At 45.9% G+C, this 21,534-nt stretch overlaps 1 protein-coding gene across 2 annotated transcripts in view; it reads left to right on the forward strand.

Annotated features, from left to right (window-relative positions):
- slc1a4 (solute carrier family 1 member 4) overlaps nucleotides 1-21,534 on the forward strand; it is a 78,821-nt gene that overhangs the window by 24,488 nt on the left and 32,799 nt on the right. The window contains exons 1-4 of one of the 2 annotated variants that reach the window (XM_069931743.1): nucleotides 10,467-10,602; nucleotides 18,671-18,745; nucleotides 20,170-20,336; nucleotides 20,489-20,722. In XM_069931743.1, coding sequence (XP_069787844.1) covers nucleotides 20,197-20,336; nucleotides 20,489-20,722 — 374 coding nt within the window. In that variant the 5' untranslated portion in view covers nucleotides 10,467-10,602; nucleotides 18,671-18,745; nucleotides 20,170-20,196. Of the gene's footprint in view, nucleotides 1-10,466; nucleotides 10,603-18,670; nucleotides 18,746-20,169; nucleotides 20,337-20,488; nucleotides 20,723-21,534 lie in introns of those variants that run through there. The other variant, XM_069931742.1, reaches the window with a different exon arrangement.

Raw genomic sequence — 21,534 nt, forward strand, 5'->3', positions numbered from 1 at the left:
GCGATGGTCCTCCATTCTGGAGACGTGACCCATCCAGCGCAGCTGGATCTTCAGCAGCGTGGACTCGATGCTGTCGACCTCTGCCATCTCGAGTACCTCGACGTTAGGGGTGTGAGCGCTCCAATGGATGTTGAGGATGGAGCGGAGACAACGCTGGTGGAAGCGTTCTAGGAGCCGTAGGTGGTGCCGGTAGAGGACCCATGATTCGGAGCCGAACAGGAGTGTGGGTATGACAACGGCTCTGTATACGCTTATCTTTGTGAGGTTTTTCAGTTGGTTGTTTTTCCAGACTCTTTTGTGTAGTCTTCCAAAGGCGCTATTTGCCTTGGCGAGTCTGTTGTCTATCTCATTGTCGATCCTTGCATCTGATGAAATGGTGCAGCCGAGATAGGTAAACTGGTTGACCGTTTTGAGTTTTGTGTGCCCGATGGAGATGTGGGGGGGCTGGTAGTCATGGTGGGGAGCTGGCTGATGGAGGACCTCAGTTTTCTTCAGGCTGACTTCCAGGCCAAACATTTTGGCAGTTTCCGCAAAGCAGGACGTCAAGCGCTGAAGAGCTGGCTCTGAATGGGCAACTAAAGCGGCATCATCTGCAAAGAGTAGTTCACGGACAAGTTTCTCTTGTGTCTTGGTGTGAGCTTGCAGGCGCCTCAGATTGAAGAGACTGCCATCCGTGCGGTACCGGATGTAAACAGCGTCTTCATTGTTGGGGTCTTTCATGGCTTGGTTCAGCATCATGCTGAAGAAGATTGAAAAGAGGGTTGGTGCGAGAACACAGCCTTGCTTCACGCCATTGTTAATGGAGAAGGGTTCAGAGAGCTCATTGCTGTATCTGACCCGACCTTGTTGGTTTTCGTGCAGTTGGATAATCATGTTGAGGAACTTTGGGGGACATCCGATGCGCTCTATACATCAAGTACTGCTAAACATTCTCAACTCCCGATTGGGAACATGAGGGTTAAACACACAGTACCATCATCTCTCTCCATCTCTAGAAATCACAGCAAAACAGAAAATTAATTGCAACTAACAAGTATATCAAATGAATCTGGTCTCCAGCATTGCCTAAAGCTTGGGATCCAGGATGAGCCCATTGCAATCAGCCCTCTGGAGGTGCCCATGGCCTGCAGTTCAGTGATGGTCTCCATTCAGCAGCAACGAACAAAAAGAAAGAGAGAGAGCAGAGACTGCACATGGTCAACCTTTTCAATGCAAGGCCTGTCCACATGACCTGTGAAGACCAATCATGCATCAGACTCACCTGTGGGCAGATCTAACCCTTGATTGGCAGTTGAGGTGTCTTCCAACTAGGCTCCAGTCAGAGAAGTCACATGACTCGGCAATCCACTTTCCCACCACAATCCACATTATAAGTGTGTGTTGGACACTCTGGTTGATGTGGGAAAATTGGGCAGAGGGGCTCGTTTCTATGCTCTGTGACTCTATGATTGAATGTTAGGAGGTAAGGAGCACAGATAATAACTGTACTGACAATAACCACACCAGCAGTGCGAGTATAAGACAGCTTTAATAAACTAATATGTACACTAAGAGGTCTTGTCTCTCTACAAGATGAACCTGGAAGACTTGACTAGCTCTGGATTGCTTTATACACAAGGTCACCGGGATGACCCCTGGTGACCTAGTGGTGTAATTACATAATCCCACATTCACCCCCCCCCTTAAAAAATTGTTATTCCCCCCACCCCCTCCTTCCTTTGTTTGTAAGTTCATAAGTCCAAAATTTTTCATGGCTTCCGCTGCCTTCTCGACCTCCTCGGTAGTGGTATAGGGGTGGGGAGTGCGGTCTGCCTTTCGGGCTTTCTTGGTGGAGGTGTGGGAGTGGGAAGTACTAGATGGCTGTGTGGGCTGGGGATCCTCTTGTATGGGTTAAGTCCTGCCATCAAGTCTAGGGTGGTGATATTTTGTGGAGCGGGCGTACCCAGGGTCCTGATTTCCGGGGTGGGTGGTCTAGTCCTCTGGGATGACTCGATGGACGACTGTTCTAGTGACTGCTGCTGCGCTCCTTGTTGATTCGTAGACATCTGTGTTCCTCCGCGTTGTTCACACATCCGGCCGACGCGAGATCCCTGGTGGCCACCGAGTCTTCTCTTCCATCTGGGAATGTGACGAAGGCGTACTGAGGGTTCGCGTGCTTCAACTCCACTTGATCCCCCAGCGTGTCCGCTTTGTGGGGTCTGCAGTGCTTCCGGAGGAGAACACATCCTGGTGTCCTCATCCATTTAGGCAGCACTGTGCCCGTCGTGGCTTTCCTTGTGAAAGAAAAGATACGGTCATGTGGGGTCATGTTAGTGGCAGTACACAACAAAGAATATATAGAGTGTAGGGGTTCTGGTAACACTTCTTGCCATCAAGTAACAGGCAGGTCTTTTGCTTTTAAGGTCAAGAGGACCGTTTTCCAGATAGTGGTATTTTTCCTTTCGACTTGTCCATTCCCCCTGGGATTGTAACTTGTAGTGGGGCTGGTAGCAATCCCTCTCTCGTGCAGGTACTGCTGTACTTCTGCGCTCATGAATGCAGCACCCCTGTGTGTGTATGTAGTTCAGGTACCCAAATATGCTGAAGATGGATTGGAGGCATTTTATAACAGTGGCTGCTGATACATCAGAACACGGGATTGTGAAGGGGAAATGGGAATATTCATCTATTACGTTTAAGAAATAGACATTTCTATTATTGGACGGGAGTGGGCCTTTAAATCGAGGCTGAGGTGCTCAAAAAATTTGGTAGCTTTTATCAGGGTGGCTCTGTCTGGCCAGTAAAATTGCGGTTTGGATTCCGCACAGATGGGGCAGCTCTTGTTCACTGACCTCACTTCCTCTACCGAAAATGGGAGGTTTTGGGTTTTAATGAAGTGAAACAGTCTAGCGACCCCCTGGGTGGCCCAGGTCATTGTGCAAGCTCTGCAACCTGGGACATGTGGTTAAGGATGGCACAAGTGCCTCTGGACAGCACATCTGGGGGCTCGTTGAGTCTCCCGGGGCGGTGTAGAATGTCATAGCTAAATGTAGACAATTCTATCCGCCAGTGCAGGATTTTGTCGTTCTTAATTCTCCCCCTGTTCTGGTTATCAAACATAAAAGCCACAGACCATTGGTCTGCCATGAGGGTGAAGTGTTTGCATGCTAGATAATGTTGCCAGTGCCTTACTGCTTCCACAATGGCTAGGGCCTCCTTCTCTACTGCTGAGTGTCTTACCTCTGACCCCTGTAGACTTCACGAGAAAAAGGCCTGTCTTGGTTTAGGGTGGCTGCCAGAGCAACATCGGATGCATCCGTTTCTACTTGAAACGGGATCGACTCATCTATGGACCGCATGGTAGCTTTAGTGATATGGTCCCTAATGTCCCTGAATGCTCTGGTGGCTGCTGGGCACAGTGGGAAAACTGAGGCTTTTATAAGTGGGCAGGCCCTGTCGGCGTAGTTGGGGACCCATTGGGTGTAGTAAGCGAATAGTCCCAAACACCTTTTTAGTGCTTTCAGTGTGTGTGGCACTGGGGGGTCTAGAAGAGGGTGCAACAGGCTGGGTCTGGGCTGATTTCCCTGTTCTGCACTATATAGCCCAGGATTGGCAACTTCCTGGCGCTAAAGATGCATTTGTCCCTGTTGTATGTTAGGTTCCTTTCCTTGGCTGCCTGGAAGAAGCATTTTAAATTCGTGTCATGATCCTCCTGAGTGTGGCCACAGATTGTCATGTTGTCTAAGTAGGGGACCAAATCAAATCAAATCAAATAACTTTTTATTGTCATTGTACAAGTTATACAACGAGATTTATGACAGCAGTACAAGGTTACCAATGCAGCGACGCAACCACAGGCAGCACCACAGAAGTTAAATAAAAAGTTTAATTTACAGTGCCGTATATGTCCTTTATGTGAAAGGAGGGGGGGGTGTCGGCTGTATGTATAATAGATGTGGAGGACAGAGAGGGGAATTTGTGGATATGTGTGTTCAGTGTAGTGACAGCCTGGGGGAAAAAGCTGTTTTTGAGTCTGTTTGTTCTTGTCTTGATTGACCTGTAGCGTCTGCCAGAGGGTAGTAGGTCAAACAGATGCAGGGCAGGGTGGGTGGGATCCTTTATTATTGCTTGTGCTCTACTGAGGCAACGAGAGGTGTTGAGATCCTTCAGGGAGGGTAGGGGACATCCAATTATCTTTTCTGCTGCCCTCACCACCCATTGAAGTCTTTGCCGCTCTTCTTCAGTGCAATGGGAGAACCATATTGTGCTGCAGTACAGCAGGATGCTCTGTCTGGTGGAACTGTAGAAGGTAATGAGCAGCTTCTGACCCACCTTGCTCTTTTTGAGCATTCTCAGGAAGTACAGGCGCCTCTGGGCCTTTTTGATGACTGCTGAAGTGTTTACAGTCCAGGAGAGGTCGTCTGAGATATTGATGCCCAGGAGGGTGAAGCTGTGGACCCTCTTCACACAGTCACCATCTATGTAGAGGGGGAGCGGGTCAGACCTGTGCTTCCTGAAGTCCAGAATGATTTCCTTTGTTTTTGTGGTGTTTAGGATCAGGCTATGAGCTCGGCACCACTCGGTCAGATTCAGGATTTCATTCCTGTAGGCAGACTCATCTCCCCCTGTGATCAACCCCACCACCGTGGGTGGTGTCATCTGCAAACTTCGCCATGGTGTTACTGGCGAAGTTGGAACTCATCTATTATTCGGTCCATTTCTCTCTGAAATAGGGGCACTCCATTGGTGACACCGAAGGGGAGTCGCAGAAATTGATACAGCCTGCGGTCTTCCTCAAATGTCGTGTAAATGCAATCGCTGTTTCTAATGGGCAGTTGGTGGTATGCTGCCTTCAGGTCTATGGTGGAGAACACCTTATACTGTGCAATGTTGTTGACCATGTCTGCTATGCGTGACAGGGGGTAGGCATCTAGTTGTGTAAATTTGTTGATTGGCTGTTATCCACTACCATGTGCAGTTTTTCTCCTGAGTTTACTACAACCACCTGGGGTCTCCGGGGGCTGGTGCTCTGCTCTATGATGCCCTCCTGTAGTAGCCTGCGGACCTCTGTCCTAATGAAGGCTCTGTCCCTCGGGCTGTACCTCCTGCTCTTTGTGGCTATTGGTGTGCATTCTGGGGTTAGATGTGTGAACAGCAGAGGGGGATCTATGTTCAGGACAGACAGGTTGCAGTGTTGTTTCTTAGTAAGGCGTAGAGGGTGGGGGGGGGGGGGGGAGGGGGTGAAGCCCTTTGTTCACTATTATAATGCTTTCTAACTGGCACTGAAAATCTAACCCCAATAGTTCCAGGGCACAGAGGTGAGGGAGTACTAGTAATTTGAACCCTTCGTATTTTGTGACTTGGATTTCTAGAGTATCCCTGCAAAACTGTTTTACCTCAGCTGCAAGGCTGCTGGCTGCTAACAGGATCCGGTGCTCACTCAGTGTGTTGGGAGGGCAAGGCGGTTGACTAACCCCTGGTCAATAAAACTTACAGTGCTTCCACTATCTATTAAGCAATTTACCCTCACATCATTAATTTTGATGCACACAGTGGCATCAGATAAATCGTGTGGACTCGCCTGATTCATGCGTAGGGAAGCAAGTCTGGTGTGTCCTTCCATCCGATAGTACTCGGCGTCATATTCATCTCCTGAAGACTGTGTCCTCTGCTATGTAGCATTTGTCCAAGATGGCCAGCTGCACATGGCATTCTTCTTCTTCTGTTTGTCTGTGGAGAAAGAAGAGCTTTCCTGCTCTCATTAGCATGAGAATGGGCCTTGGCTGTGGCCTTGCATAATGCCCACATTTTCCCACAGTTGGAACAGACATTTTCTCTGGCAGGACAGAGGGCTCTGGGGTGCTTTCTTTGATCACAGAAAAAGCATTTGGGACCCTCAAGGTGTGCTGCTGCTGTGAATTCCTCTGAGGCAGCATACTTTTCTTTTCGTGGGTCTAGAGACTCCAGCAGTGTGACGTTTGTCCCAGCCCCAGGGTCCTGTGAGTACTCCTCCAATTCTTTCCTGGTGCTTCCTAAAGCTTCTGCAATAGTCCCATAGGCCCACCATTCCTTTCTCCAGCAATCGATGTCTCGTCTCAGTGGACCGTATGCCCGCAACAATTCTGTCCCTAATAAGGTCCTCCGCATACTCCTGAGCTGATACTGCTTTAAAGTTGCAGCCTCTCACCAGGTCTTTCAGAGTCTCTGACAGACTCCCCTACTTGTTGTGACCTGGTCATGAGCCTGTACCAGGAATGGAGTTCGCTATGCCCCTTACTGTAATGCTTCTGTAAAGTGCTCAATGCCTCTTGGTAGGACCTGGCATCCTGTATAAGGGAGTAAGGGTGGTCTCCCAGCTGCGCTAACAGCAGCATTAATAGCTCTTTATCCGATGCCTCAGCACCCTCCACGTAATTCAGAAAGCATCTCTACCAGCGGCCGAAGTGTATGGCGGCTCCGGGATTTCTGGAGTCGAGCTCCAGCCTGTCTGGTCGCAGCACATGGCTAAGCTGCAGTCTTTGGTCCCTTAGGTAATGTGGGGACACCCCGGAGGTCATTCCCAGGTCTCCACGTGGTCTCTGGGTCTAGGTGTAGCAAGGGTGGACGCTGGGGTACTGGGAGCTGCTGGTAGTGCCTGTGGGGCTGTGTCTGCTGGAGGAGTAACCTGGGTGCTTGGGGCTATTGGCTGAGTCTCTGGCTTTAGGACGTTTGCAGCAGGCTTAGGGGGGATCCCACCAGTAGCATCAGATCTCCGTGGTACTGGGGAAACTGCTGCTGGGGGAGTGACGGTAGTGGTGTCTGCTTTCCCCGGCTCTGGAATGTTTGGGAATTCTGCACATACATGACAATTGGGAGCACGACTTGCGGAGATCCTTCCACCCGTGCTTGTAGTGGCCCCTTTCTGATCGGACGGGGGTTTAGGGTCGGCAGCACATGTACCGGCAAACCCACAGGCAGGCAGGGCTCTTGGCCGTTTCTTAACTGCCCTATCATACTTCTGTGGTCTTCCCCGCATTCCACTACGATTCCAGTACAGCGGTCCCTTGCTGTCTCTGTCCTCAGATGCACGTGCGTGCTGGTCATCCCCGGATTCCATTCCTCCGGAAGAGTCTCCAGGTGGTCGGGAGTGCACGGTGGAGCAGAAGCAGCTTCCATCCTAGTAGTTTTGATACTAGTTTATTAAATTGTACTGACAATAACCACACCAGCAGTGAGAGTATAAGACAGCTCTAATAAACTAATATGTACACTAAGAGGTCTTGTCTCTCTGCAAGACGAACCTGGAAAACTAGACTGTAGCTCTGTACTGCTTTATATACAAGGTCACCGGGATAACCCCTGGTGACCTAATGGTGTAATTACACATCACCACAATAGCAGGTGGTTAAATAGGCAAGACAAGACTTGTGGCATTCCACAAGAATCTGCTTTGGGGCTGCAAGCATTTGTTGTTCTTCTAAACATACTTAATTGATGAACGAGGGATTATTAAAGTCTGATGATGATAGCCAGCGCTGTGAGCTGTGTAGATAGGTGCGTGAAATTATACAGAGTAATTGATAAAAAGCCAAGTAAACATTACTGAGTTTGGAAAAGGACTAAAAATCAAGAAGGAGAAAATAAACAGAGTAAACCATTCAGATATATAATCCTGACAAGGAAAGCTTTATTAAGTCAATTAAAAAGAAGAGAGAGGTCAAAATGAACACTGGCCCTTTCGAGAAAGAAGTTGAGGGATAAAGGTTTGGGGAACAAAAAAGGATGGAGGAGTTTAATAGATATTTTACAATGGTCTTTCTGGTGGAAGATACCATGCGCATCCCTTTAACACTAAAAAAAAATTATGAGCAGAAATTAAATATTTATGAACTTCACTTCCATTGACTTCATCTAGAACTCCCACTGTCTCAGAAAGCTGCCAATATATGAAAGGATCCATCCAATCTCAGTCACAATCTATTCTACCCTTTCCATCGGATAGGAGAAACGCAAACCAGATTCAAGGGTAGTTTTTTTTCTGCTGGTATCAGACTCCTAATGGACCTATTGTTGGTAAAAAGAATCCCTTGCATTGTTCATCTGTATCTTTCACTATGCACTGCAATTTGTCTTGAAACTATATTCTGTACTCTTTGACTTGCTGTAATACTACACCCTGTATTGTTTCTATTATTGCCCTGTTATATTTAAGCATGAGTTAACTTGCCTGGATAGCATGCAGAACAGTTTCCATTGTTCACTTCATATTAAGCAATAGGCAATTCAGCACATAAATATGTTAATTAGTAGTAGGAAAACTAATGGGACCTGTTGCTTTGCATCTAAACATCCAAGAAAGGTGGCTGATGAGGTAGTGGTGCAGAGGCTGTAATGGTCTAAAATAAAATTCTAAATTCCAGGGAACTACTGAGGGTTGGAAAACTGCCAATATGATTAGTTAAAAAGAACGGAAAGCAAAATCAGGCAACTAATACACAAAAGTGCTGGAGAAACTCAGCAGGTCATGCAGCGTCGAGAGGAAACAGAAAGGATGCAACCAGTGTTCCATTTCCCTTCTTAGACGCAGCGTTTCTCCAGCACTTCGGTGTATTGCAAAAACAGGTAACTCTAGGCTTATTAACCCAATGTTTATTGTTGAGAAAATGTTAGACTCAAGTATTAAAAAAGTAATAGAAGAACATGCAAAAAGTAATATACTATTTAGAAGATGAATTATGGATATGATTTACAATTTATGTATGTTAATGATTATACAGAATATCTTATTTAGTTTATGTGACTGTCCAAACTATCTTATTGAATTATACCTATTTTGTTTATACAAATTCTTTATTAAAATCAATAAAAATATTTTAAAAAGAAAAGAAAAAGTGATAATTTGATTAAGATGAGTCAAAGTGGCTTCATGGTGCTTTCCTTTACACTTTCTTGGTTACTTCCTGCTAATTACCCAAATAAATCCAAAAAGCTGAAGCGAGTTCATGTAATTTCCCGTTAAAGATTTGTCATTTGACCACTTAGCTGTCTGTCTGACGCATCGAAGGCTGGGGTCTGTGTTTAAGGCTGTGTGCTACCAATCAGTCACAATCAGACAGAGAATCATGACTTGTAGGCTTTAATCACTTAAAGTGTCAGCACAGCTCGCATGTTGCTGACCCGGTTCCAAGGCAAGTACTGAGGGAGGGGTTTGGGCATAACAGCCTTAATGGAGATATCTGGGAGGGAGGAGTCACAGGTTCAAGGGGCAGGCCAGCCCATACATACTTACGGGATGGTGTGGTTTAGTGATCATTGCAGCTTCGTGATACTTCAAAGTCCCTTACAGGGTCTGGGTGACACAGCTGTCGATTCCCAGGCGGCATCTTGTGCAACAGGTGGTACCTCCTGTGACAGAGGTGGGGTTGGTACCCCGGTGCTGTTCAAGTCAGATGGAGTTTGGGGTGTGAAATCGGGTGCCGATAGTGGAGCCAGTTGGTTTGGGTTACCGGGGGAGGGGATTGGCCGGTCGCTCGAGGGGCCTCCTGCATGTGCCAGGTCCTGTCGACCGTCCTGATACTCCATGTGGAGGAGGTGGACCTTCTTGACCAGAGGGTCAGTTTTGTGGTGTCTGATGTGCCTTTGCAGCATCTCAGGCCCAGGGTTCGTCAGCCAGGACGGTAGTGTGGTCTCTGATTTCCTGGGGAAAGAAAAGAGCCTTTCATGCAGTGCTGCATTCGTGGCCATATAGAGAAGGGACCTGGTGGCGTCTTGCCACCAGGAGGTGGGTAGTCCTTTTCCTTGAAGAGCTAAGAGACTGCCCTCCAAACAATGGCATTTTCCCTCTCTACCTGCCCGTTCCCCCAGGGGTTATAGCCCGTGGCTATGCCCTTGGCCAACAGGGACTGGCGCAGCTCCTCGCTCATAAAGGAGGACCCCGGTCGCTATGGATATAGCAGGGGTATCCAAACAGAGCAAAGACGCTACATAGTGCTTTTATTACTGTGGTTATATCCGGGCAGGGGATGGTGAAGGAGAAGTGGGAGTATTTATACACTATGTTAAGCAAATATACATTCCTGTTGGTGGACGGGAGAGGTCCCTTAAAGTCCATGCTCAGCCACTCGAAGGGGCAGGTGGCTTTGATAAGGAGGGTTTTGTCTGGCTGGTTCAACTGGGGTTTGTACTCAGTGCAGACCGGGCAGTTGTGTGTCAACTCCCTGATGTCTTTGACCGAGTAGGGGAGGTTGTGGGCTCTAACAAAATGGTAGAGCTTGGTGACTCCGGGTTGGCAGAGGTTGTTGTGGAGGACTTGGAGACGATCCAACTGTGCGTTGGTGCATGTTCCCCGAGACAGGACATAGGGAGGTTCCTTGAGCTTCCCAGGCTGGTACAAGATCTCATTTGTAGGTGGATAGCTCAATTTTTCACCTCAGTATCTTGTCGTTGTTAATTTTTCCCCACTGTTTGTTATTGAACTGCTCGTTGGTTATTCAGCAGGGCGAATGGTTTTCCGGCCAGGTAATGCCTCCAGTGGCGCACAGCTTCCACTATTGCCTGGGGCTTCTTCTTGATGACTGAGTGCCGAAGTTCGGGATCCTGGAGGTTGGAAAGAAAAAGGTTGAGAACCACTGCTCTATAATTTAGGTGCTGAAACCCAGGTATCATTCTGGTCAATCTTCTCTGTACTCTCTCTCTATTTTGTTCACATCCTTCCTATTATTTGGTGACCAGAACTAAACACAATATTCCAAATTTGGCCTCACCAATGCCTTGTACAATTTAACATTACCTCCCAACTCCTACACTCTATGCTCTGATTTATAAAGGCTAGCATTCCAAAGGCCTTCTTCACTACCATATCCACCTGAGATTCCATTTTTAGGGAACTGTTGACCAATATTCCTTTATCTCTCTGTTCAATTTCATTCTTTAATGCCCTACCATTCACCTTGTATGTCCCATATTGATTAGTCCTACCAAAATGTAGCACCTCACACTTGTCAGCATTAAACTCCATTTGCCAACTTTCAGCCCACTCTTCTAACTTGCCCAAATCTCTCTGTAAGATTTGAAAACCTTCCTCACTATCCACAACACCACCTATCTTAGTATCATTGGGCATACTTACTAATCGAATTTACCACCCCATCATCTAGATCATTAATGTATGCTATATAAACAACAATAGACCCAGTACAGATCCTAGAGGCACACCACTAGCCACCAGCCTCCAACCCAACAAACAGTTATCCACCACTACTCGCTGGCATCTCCCATCCAGCCACTGTTGAATCCATTTTACTACTTCCATATTCACACCTAACGAAGTACGGTGTGGTACTTTGTCAAAGGCCTTACTAAAGTCCATATAGACACCATTCACTGCCTTACCCTTGTCAATTTTCCTGGTATCCTCTTCAAAAAATTCAAAAGATTTGTCAAACATGACCTTCCATGCACAAATCCATGTTGACTGTTCCTAATCACATCATGTCTATCCAGATAATTATCTATACACCATTTCTAAAGAACATTTTCCATTAGTTTGCCCACCACTGCCATCAAACTTAGTGGAAAAAATGTGCGTAATCTGCCAATCCTCTGGCACCATCCCCGTCGCTAATGACATTTTAAATATTTATGACAGAGCCCCTGTTATTTCTACACTCACTTCCCTCAAAGTCCTAGGGAATATCCTGTCAGGACCCGGAGACTTGTCCATCTTTATATTTCTTAAAAGCTCTAGAACCTCCTCCTCTTCAATCATCACAGTTTCCAAAACTTCCCCACATGTAACTTGCCTTACACAATTCAATATCTTTCTCCTTCATAAATATTGAAGAACTAGTTCAAAATCTTCCCCATGTCTTTTGGTTCCACACATAGCTGACCACTCTGATTCTTGAAGAGACCAGTTTTATCCCTCACTATCCTCTTGCTGTTAATAGAACTGTAGAAAACATTTGGATTTACTTCCACCTGATTTGCCAAAGCAACCTCGTATTTCTTTTTAGCTTTTCTAATTTCTTTCTTCAGATCCTTTTACATTCTTTGTATTCCTCAAGCACCTCATTTTCTCCATGCTGCCTATATTTACTGCAGGCATCTCTCTTTTTCCAAACCAAGTTTCCATTTTCCAATGGCTCCCTCAATCTTTTAATCTTTCCTTTCAACCTAACAGGAGCATAAAGATTTTGTTCCCTCAAATTTCACCCTTAAATGACCTCCATTTCTCCATTACATCCTTCCCATAAAACAAATCACCCCAATCCACTTCTTTTAAATCCTTTCTCATTGCCTCAAAGTTAGCCTTTCTCCAATCAAAAATCTCAACCCTGGGTCCAGACCATTCCTTCTCTGCTCCTGAAGTTCTCCTGAACACACTCCTCTGTCACCTGACCTATCTCATTCCCTAACACAAGATCCAACATGGCCTCTTCTCTAGTTGGTACTTCTATGTATTGCTGCAAAACATTTTCTTGAACACGTTTTATAAACTCCAAACCATCCAACTCTATATGCGTCTTCCAGTCTATGTTGGGAAAATTAAAATCTCCCACCCTGTGTTTACTGCACGTATCTGCAATCTCCTTACAAATTTGCTCCTCCAATTCTCGCTCCCCATTAGATGTTCTATAATATACTCCTATAAGCATTACTTTGCCTTTCCCATTCCTCAATTCCACCCAAATAGCCTCCCCAGACGAGCCCTCTAATCTATCCTGCCAAAGCACCGCAATAATATTTTCTCTGACAAGCAATGCAATACCTCTACCTCTTGTTCCCCCCCCCCCCCCACCAATTCTATCACATCTGAAGCAACAAAATCCAGGAATATTTAATTGCCAATTGCACCCTCCTGCAACCACGTCTCACTAATAGCTACAACATCATATTTCCAAATATCAATCCATGTTTTAAGCTCCCAGCTTTAAAAGAAACACATTTAAGATCTTCTCCACCTCTAACTTTCTGCTTATCACTAATAGCATCAACAACCTTACCATCTTCTTTTTCTTCCTTCTCCCCTACATCTCTTCCTACACTCCTGTTCCCCGCCCCATTTTTAATCTAGTTTAAATGCAACTGTGCCTCTCTGGCAAACCTATCTGCAAGAATATTTGTGCCCCTCCAGTTCAGATGCAAACCATCCTGTCAGAACAGGTCACACGTTCCCTGGAAAACTACCCAATTGTCAATAAATCTGAAACCCTCACCCCTGCACCACACCTGCAATCACATGTTGATTCTCACAATCTTACTACTCCTAAACTCACCTGTGTGTGGTAGCAACCCTGAGAATGCTATCCTGGAAGTGCTGTCCTTTAACTTAGCTCCTAACTCCCTAAACTCACATTTTAGAACCTCGCTCTTCCTGCCCATGTCATTGGTCCCCACATGGACCACATCAGGCTGCTCACCCTCCCATCTGAGTATTGGGAGAATTCGATCCAAGATATCTCAGACCCTGGCACTAGGGAGGCAACAAACCATTCAAGATACTTTATCTCTCCCATAAAACCTCCTATCAGTCCCCCAACTATTGAATCCCCCTATCACTACTGCCCTCCTCTCTTCCCTCCTTCCTTTCTGAGCTGAGGGTCTCGTCTTGGTGCCAGATACTTGATCACTGCAGCTTGGCCCTGGTAGGTCGTCCGCACCAACAGTATCTAAAACAGTATACTGTTGCTGATGGGGACCGGCACAGGGGTGCCCTGCTCTCTCTGCCTCTTCCTCTTCGAACAGTCACCCAGGTATCAGATTCCTACTGTCTTGGGGTGACTGCCTCCTTGAAGTTCCTCTCTCTATCATTGCCTCCACCTCCCGAATGATCCATAGTTCATCCAGATCCAGCTCTAATTCCCTAACACAGTCTCTCAGGAGCTTCAGCTGGATGCACCTTTTGCAGGTGTAGCCATCAGAGATAGACCGATTGTCCACGACCTCCCACATCCAGAGCATTGGATGGCCCTAACTGTCTGCCTCCAGTACTCACCCTTAAAATTAAGCAAAACAAATATTTATTCAGTAAGCTCACCCACCTTATCACTCCGACAACAGGCTAGTCCTCAGCCTCTGCTACGCTGAAGCCTCAGTGCTCCACTCCTCTGTGCCATTCCTACTTCTCCCTTTAATGGCCCTTGTTAATTTACTCAATTAGCCAATTAAAGAATTCTGCAAAACAACTCTATTTAACCCTTTACCCTCTGAGCGCCCTTTTTACTCCCAACACACAGAAGGCACTCGCTAGACCTTCGACTCCACCAATGACCCAACTCTGAATGAAGGCCTGAGTAGGGAATGTGACCTTGAGTTCATTGTCGCTGACTATGTGGTCCATCTCCCTCTGGAAGACAGAGACCCCGTTAGTGACTCCTAAAGGGACACGGAGGAAGTGGTACAGGTGGCCGTCTGCCTCGAAGGCAGGGTATGGGCTGTCCTCCAGCCAGATTGGTAGCTGGTGGTAAGCCAACTTAACCTAGAACTGGCCAATCTCGTTGACCACATCAGCAATGCGGTAGAGTGGGTAGTTGTCCAGCAGGGTGAAGTGGTTTATGGTCTGACTGTAGTCAATGATCATACGTTGTTTCTCTCTTCTCTTTACCACCACTACTTGGGCTCTCCATGGGCTGGTGCTGATTTCTATGACTCCTTCTGCTAGGAGCTGTTTGACCCCCCGCTTTAATGAAGGCTCTGTCCCCGAGGCTGTACTGTCTGCTCTTAGTGGCTATCGGCTTGCAGTCGGGCATGAAGTTCTCGAACAGGGGCGGTGGTGGGACCTGGAGAGTAGAGGCCACAGGTCATGTTCGATGAGAGGGGTGTCAGCTGGTTCAGGAGTTTGGTGTTGCAGACCATGAGGGGCGGGTGAGAGCTGTTGAACTGCATACAGATGCTCTGCAGCTGGCACTGGAAGACTAGTTCCAATGTGTCTGGCGCACACCTCTGAAGCATGATCAGGAGTTGAAAATTCCTGTACTTGCTGACCCCGCGCAGTCAGCATCACGGTGCTGCAGCCACTGATCTTGGCTGAATGGGATTGGAAGGCCAAAGAGACCTTGCATTGCCTCGGGGTTACAACGAGGGAGTACTTCTGTACAGGACCCAGGTGGATGAAGCTCTCTGTGCTTCCGGTATCAAATAAACAGTTCGTAGGCTAGCCGTTTACCTCGACGGTCATCATTGCTTTGGCCAGTTGGTACAGGCTGTCTTGGACGAGGATGATGGAGGCGAGTGTCTGGTTGCTGTCTGAGTCGCTACTGTATTGGTTCGGGGGTTCTCGCCAAGATGACCGTCCCCATGTTGCACATGTGGGGCTGTCCTGTGTCGCTGGAAGTGGAGCCGGAAGTGGTGCCATCCTGGCTTGTCCCCAGAGCTCCATCAATCCGTCTCGGCCACCGGAAGTAATGTCTGGAGTGAAGATGGAAATGGGGCGGTCCAAGATGGTGGCAGCTGTTGGTCACACGTGGCGCTGCTGGGGGAAGGTTGGGACCTACATACTTTCGCATAGTGCCCTTTCTTCCCGCAAGCAGAGCATGTGGCACTTAGGGCTGGGCAGCTTTTATGGGGGTACTTCCCATTCCCACAGAAGTAGCACTTCTGGCGCTCAATGGCGGCGGCAGTGACGTGGAATCCTGCATCCCAAGATGGCGGCGCCTATTTCCCCCATTACCCTCTAATAATTTTAATATACTTCAATCAAGTCTCCTCACAGTTTCTGATTCTTCGGAGAACACAATCTGTTTTTCTGACATCGCCTTAGAACTAATACTCTCCAATCCAGCCAATGCCCTGTTGAACCTCTTTTGCATCCTCTCCATAATTTCCATGTTCTTCCTTTAGTGTGATGACTAGAACCACAATCCTCCAAACATGCCGAACCAAAGTGACATGTCTTCCAAACATTTATACTTCATGCCCTGATTGATGAAGCCAGGGATCACACCTTCATTACCACTCTATCCACTGTGAGCCACTTTCAGGGAGCTATGGACTGGCATCCCAAGATCCTTCTGTACTTCATAGAATATAGGTGCAGGAGAAGGCCATTCAGCCCCTCAAGTCTGCACCACCATTCAATACGATCATGGCTGAGCAGGTGACTTCAGCACTGGACCACTGCCTTCAATCCATACCCCGTGATTCTTGTACCTATAAGGCTGCATCCAACTTTATTTTAAATATATCGAATGAACTGGTCATAACAAATTTTTGTGGCAGGGAGTTCCACAAGTCAACAGAAACACCCTTTGAGTGAAGAGATTTCTTCTCATCTTGGTCCTAAATGATTTACTCCTTAACCTTACACTGACCTTTTTTGTGGTGGTATGAGGTATTACACCACTGTAATAACTGTATTGGACCATCCCTTCCTTCCCTCTGACCCCTCCCAGGAGATTCCCTAATAAAGGTCCCAAGCTAAGACCTTGACCCCAGATCATTTCCTGCTTGGATTCAGGCCAGATGCTCTCATGAGCCCCAGCTAATGGCTAAGCTAATTGACTCCAATCAACTGCCTCGTAGAGTCACTTGATTGCCCAACAGTTGTATTAGTTTATTTTTGGTCGCTGCTGCAATGCAACAAGCAATCAGGGTGGAGAAGTTGGACTTAGACCTGAAGGACCCCAAGGCCTCCCTCCGATTTAAAAGATGACAGTGCGACCTGCTGGACTACATGCTAAAGACGCTGGAAGACCAGTACCTGACCACACTGAACAGCCTACCTCCTGATGACCAGGAAACAGGAGCCCGATGAGTCCACTGACAATTATGCCAAAGCAATGCGGGACCTGGTAAGAGACTGGGTGTAGACCGGTAATGGCCGCGGTGTACCAGGATGAGCTCCAGAGAGATGGGATGCGCGCTGGACTTTGGTCTAGTCACATCCGGGAGTGAATCCTGGAGGCTGGGGAATTGACCCTCACGGAAACCCTGAAGCTGGCGCGGGTACTCGCATCGGCACAGAAGAGCACGGATGCCCATGCCCCCTACTGCTGCTACCTGACGTGATGAATGTGTGGCACCATGGAGCGACTCCCAAACTGTAGCTACTGCTGTACAACCTAAGTCCGCTACTGTGGCTACTGTGGCCAGGGGAAGCATCCCCACCAGCCCGGGGCGCAGTCTGCTCAAATTGGAGAAAGAAAGCGCACTACACTGCTCCAAAAATGATTTCCACTGTGCCACGTGCAAACTGGGGTGGGAGCAGCCATGCCTAAGGGCCCCACTTCCAGGAAGAAGGCGAGAGTCACTTTCGGCTCCATTTCCGATCAGACCCTCATGCAACAGCAGGGCAGGGCCATCTTATGACTGTATTTCGGAGATTCATCTCTGGCTTCTCTTCAGCTAACACATGTGTGAGCCAAGGCAGAGGCCATCTTTAAGATCCCAAGGGCGGCCACCTTCTACTCAAAACAACAACTACAGCGGCAGCGAATCCACTGTGGAGCTAACTTTGGCCTCCATCCAACTCGATCAGGACCTACCCCATCAGCTGGCCAGGTCAATGATGAGCATGGAGGTGAATGGGGAATGGGTGAGTTGTCTGTTTGAAATGGAGTTTTACCAGTGTAAGGCTTATCCAAAAGCTCTCCCTCACTGAATATCCCATTGATTGCTACATCTCCTTGGCAATTTTTTAAGCAAAATATTTCAGTAACAATTGTGTCTAGAGCAGTGTTTCTTAACCTTCCCACTCACATATCACCTTAAGCAATCCCTTACTAATCACAGAGCACCGATGGCATAGGAATTACTTAAGGTGATGTGTGAGTGGAAAGAAAAAGTTTGAAAACCACTAGTCTACATAAATCAAAGTATTGAGTGTAGGAGTTGGCATGTTATGCTCAAGTTGTGTAAGACATCGGTGAGGCCAAATTTGGAGTATTGTGTGCAGTTTTGGTCACCTAACTACAGGAAATATATCAATAAGATAGAAAGTGTGCAGAGAAGATTTACTAGGATGTTGCCTGGACTTCATGAACTGAGTTATAGGGAAAGTTTGAACATGTAAGGATGTTATTCTGAAGAGGGTAGAAGAATGAGCGGAGATTTGATAGAGGTTTTTAAAATTATTAGAGTAAACTAAACTAGGCTTTTTCCACGGAGAGTAGGTGAGATACAAGCCAGAGGCTATGGGTTAAGTGTGAAAGAGGAAATGTTTAGGGGGAACATTAGGGAGATCTCCTTCACACAGAGAGTAATGGGTGTGATGAGGTGCCAGTTGAAGTGAGTGTGGGCTCAATTTTAACATTTAAGAAAAATTTGAGCAGGTACATGGATGGGTGGGTATGGAGGGATAAGGACTGGGTGCAGGTCAGTGGGACAAAGTAGAATAATAGTTTGACACAGACTAGAAGGGCTTGTTTTCTGTGCTGCAATGTTCTGTGGTTCTAAGGTAAATAAAAGAATGCAAGCATTTTCTTAACTTTGGATTTTATCTTTGTACCATGTCCTGGATGCATGTGAACACTGAAAACAAATTTTTAAAAAATGACAGTAGCCTACAAAACAAGTCTTTAGCTCTCATTTCTCTGTGTAATTTATTTCTTTGTATCAAGTCTAAATCACAGATTCAAACTTTCGACAAACTAGTCAGTTTGTACTCCATACATGTCTTTTCCTGTTCTATCTACCTCATCTCTATTTCCTCCATGCCCTGTATGACTTGAATGGTGAGCAAAAAAACTCACTGAAACAATTCTTTGTTTTTCAGTATGCTACAGATTACAAATGGGTGTCAACAACTCCTGATAAGAATGTAACATCTGGAAACGCAACATATGAAAAGGTATGAGGACACAAAACATTGAGCAGAACTCGGGTATTGGGTTTATTTAAGACAGATTGATAGGTTCTTGATTAGCCAGAGAATCAAAGATTATGGGTCGAAGGCCAGGTACTAGGGTTGAATGGAAATAATTGAATGATGGAAGCTCAATGGACTGAAAATCTACTTCTGCTCCTATATCTTATGGTGTTATGATCTATCACATCTTTAACATTTGACATCATCCCAATCTACCTTTACACCAAATCATACTGGAGATAACAGGACACAAGAGGGTTTGAAGAGAGGGAGGGAATTGGAGAGCTTTAAGGGAGAGAATTTGAGGACTGAGAGCATTGGCAAATCATGAAGTGAGCAAATTCAGGATTGCTCAAGAGGAGAGAATGAACTGAAGAAATCATTCATGTCACATGAGAAATGCTCCCATGACCATCTTTAATGTTAGATTTCAGATGCTAGCTGAACAACAAACCAGACAGAGATGTCCTGAGATTTTTTTAATGGATCAGAGTGCAAGAAAATCTCATAAAAGTAGAGACTAACGATTTGTGGGAATGAATATTGAACTGTGGATAAAATCTGTTTGTATGTTTTACAGCTAGATTGAGCGATTTACGTCTGAATTGCAATCACAATATGCCTTTTAACCAAACTAGTTTTCCTTTCAGCATGGTGCTAGAAGTACAAAATAAAAGAGAAATGATCTGTGATTGAGGCACAAAATCCAAAGAAAGAAAGTGCCATGAAATATTTAAGGTCTAAAAAAAAATGAGTGGCTGCAGTCCATTTTGTCCTCTTGCCTCGGCCTTTGCTCCTGTCACGGAAGATTGCACTGAAATGTTAGTGTTCATCACCAGTCGGTCCAAGAATGAATCGGAACAAAGATCACTGAACGAGGAGCCAGGCTAATCATTGCAGAGTTCATCGAAAGTGCAGTCCTCCACGTGCTGGAAATCTGAAATAAACCGGAAAATGCAGGCCAGGCAGCATCTGTGGTGAGAGATGTTTCATCACAACACAGAGGTTTATAGTTGCTGGTATTGATTTGCTAAGCCTGGCCTGCAAGATATATGTGAGATCATGTATATTCTCTGATGATAAACTTGAACTTTGAAGGGAAAAGGGTTTGAGGAAATGAGGAGGTGTGAAGTAGAAAGAGAGTGATCTGAGGGAGCCATTTTATCACTGTCTTCCTTCAACATGTCTTCAACTGTGCACATGTTTAGCAGCAATTTCTCATGAATTTTCAGTGTTATATTGCAGGGAGAATGATGAAAACAGGAACCTAGATAGAGAGGAGGAAGTTTTTTGTTACTGGAAATTATTAAATCTTATTCAAAAGACTGCAATGATCTGTACTTGTGTAAAAATAAAATGCAATGCTGACCTCCACATTTCCACTGTTTTTGTCTAAATGATTACAGATTCCTATTGCAACTGAAGTTGAAGGTATGAACATACTGGGACTGATCCTCTTTGCAATTATTTTTGGCATTGCTCTCAGAAAACTAGGCCCTGATGGAGAACAGTTGATTAAATTTTTCAGTACTTTCAATGATGCAACAATGATTTTGGTCTCCTGGATTATGTGGTGAGTTAATCTGTTTGGGTGATCACTCACGCAAAGTATTTTAGCAAATTTTACTAATAAAGATGCTGTATTGATATTATAGGAGTTAATATCCTATTGTGTATTGTACCCTGCATGGCACGTTTCACTAACAACTCTTTCGTCTTGAATAGGTATGCTCCAATTGGAATCCTGTTCCTCGTTGCCAGCAAAATAGTGGAGATGGACGATGTTGTTGCCCTGGTAACGGGCTTGGGAAAATATATTCTTGCATCAATACTAGGACATTTTATACATGGAGCAATTATTCTACCTTTGGTCTATTTAATGCTTACCCACAGAAATCCATATGTGTTCCTGTTGGGCATCATCACACCATTAACAACGGCGTTCGGAACATGCTCCAGGTTTGTGTTTCATTTGGGCCTTTCAGTTTTTTTACAATTACCAGTTACAGCGATTGAGACTAGGAAGGGCTGAAAATATCGTACAGCTCCTGGTTGAATGGAAAGTTGTGATTCTTTTTGTCCATCTGGATAACAAAGCAAAATATCTCAAAGCAGTTCAAGGGAGCTGTTACCAAACAAAATCTGATACCAATGCACTTCTGGAGGCATGACAGTAGATGGGAATGAAGAAGGTGTGAGAGGACAGAATCGAGAGGCGCACAGTCCTCAGAGGTTCATGAGGCAGAAGGATATTGCAGAGGTAGAGTGGCTACACACAGCTGAGAAAAAGATAATTTAATATTGCTGAACTGAAGTTATTGGAGGTCAATGAGCATGGCGATGGTAAGTATGTGGATCTTAGTGGAGATAAGGTTTAAGTTTTAAGTTTGTTTATTTGTCACAAAACACCTTAAACACTGAAAAAGCTTCTCTCCAGTGAATGGACTGACTGGTTCTCTCCAACATTCATATAGCTACAATTACAGAGAATAGGATTACAATGAAAAGAAGCCATAGACAGACATGTCAGTGTGGTGGTGGCATGTGGGATTGAAGTGACTGTTCACTGGGAGATCCTTGCATTTGCAGCGGAATGTAAATTGGGGGAACAACACCTTGTATTCTTTCTTGGCAGTCTCCAACCAGATGGCATCAATTTCAACTTTTCCAATTTCTGCTCATCTCCTCCACCTCTTCTGTCACTTTCCTTCATCCTCTGACTCATTTCCTCCCCTCTTCCCCTGTTCGCCACCCACGCCTTCCATCCTCCA

Source organism: Narcine bancroftii, chromosome 4 (genome assembly GCF_036971445.1).
Source record: "Narcine bancroftii isolate sNarBan1 chromosome 4, sNarBan1.hap1, whole genome shotgun sequence".
Lineage (NCBI taxonomy): Eukaryota > Metazoa > Chordata > Chondrichthyes > Torpediniformes > Narcinidae > Narcine > Narcine bancroftii.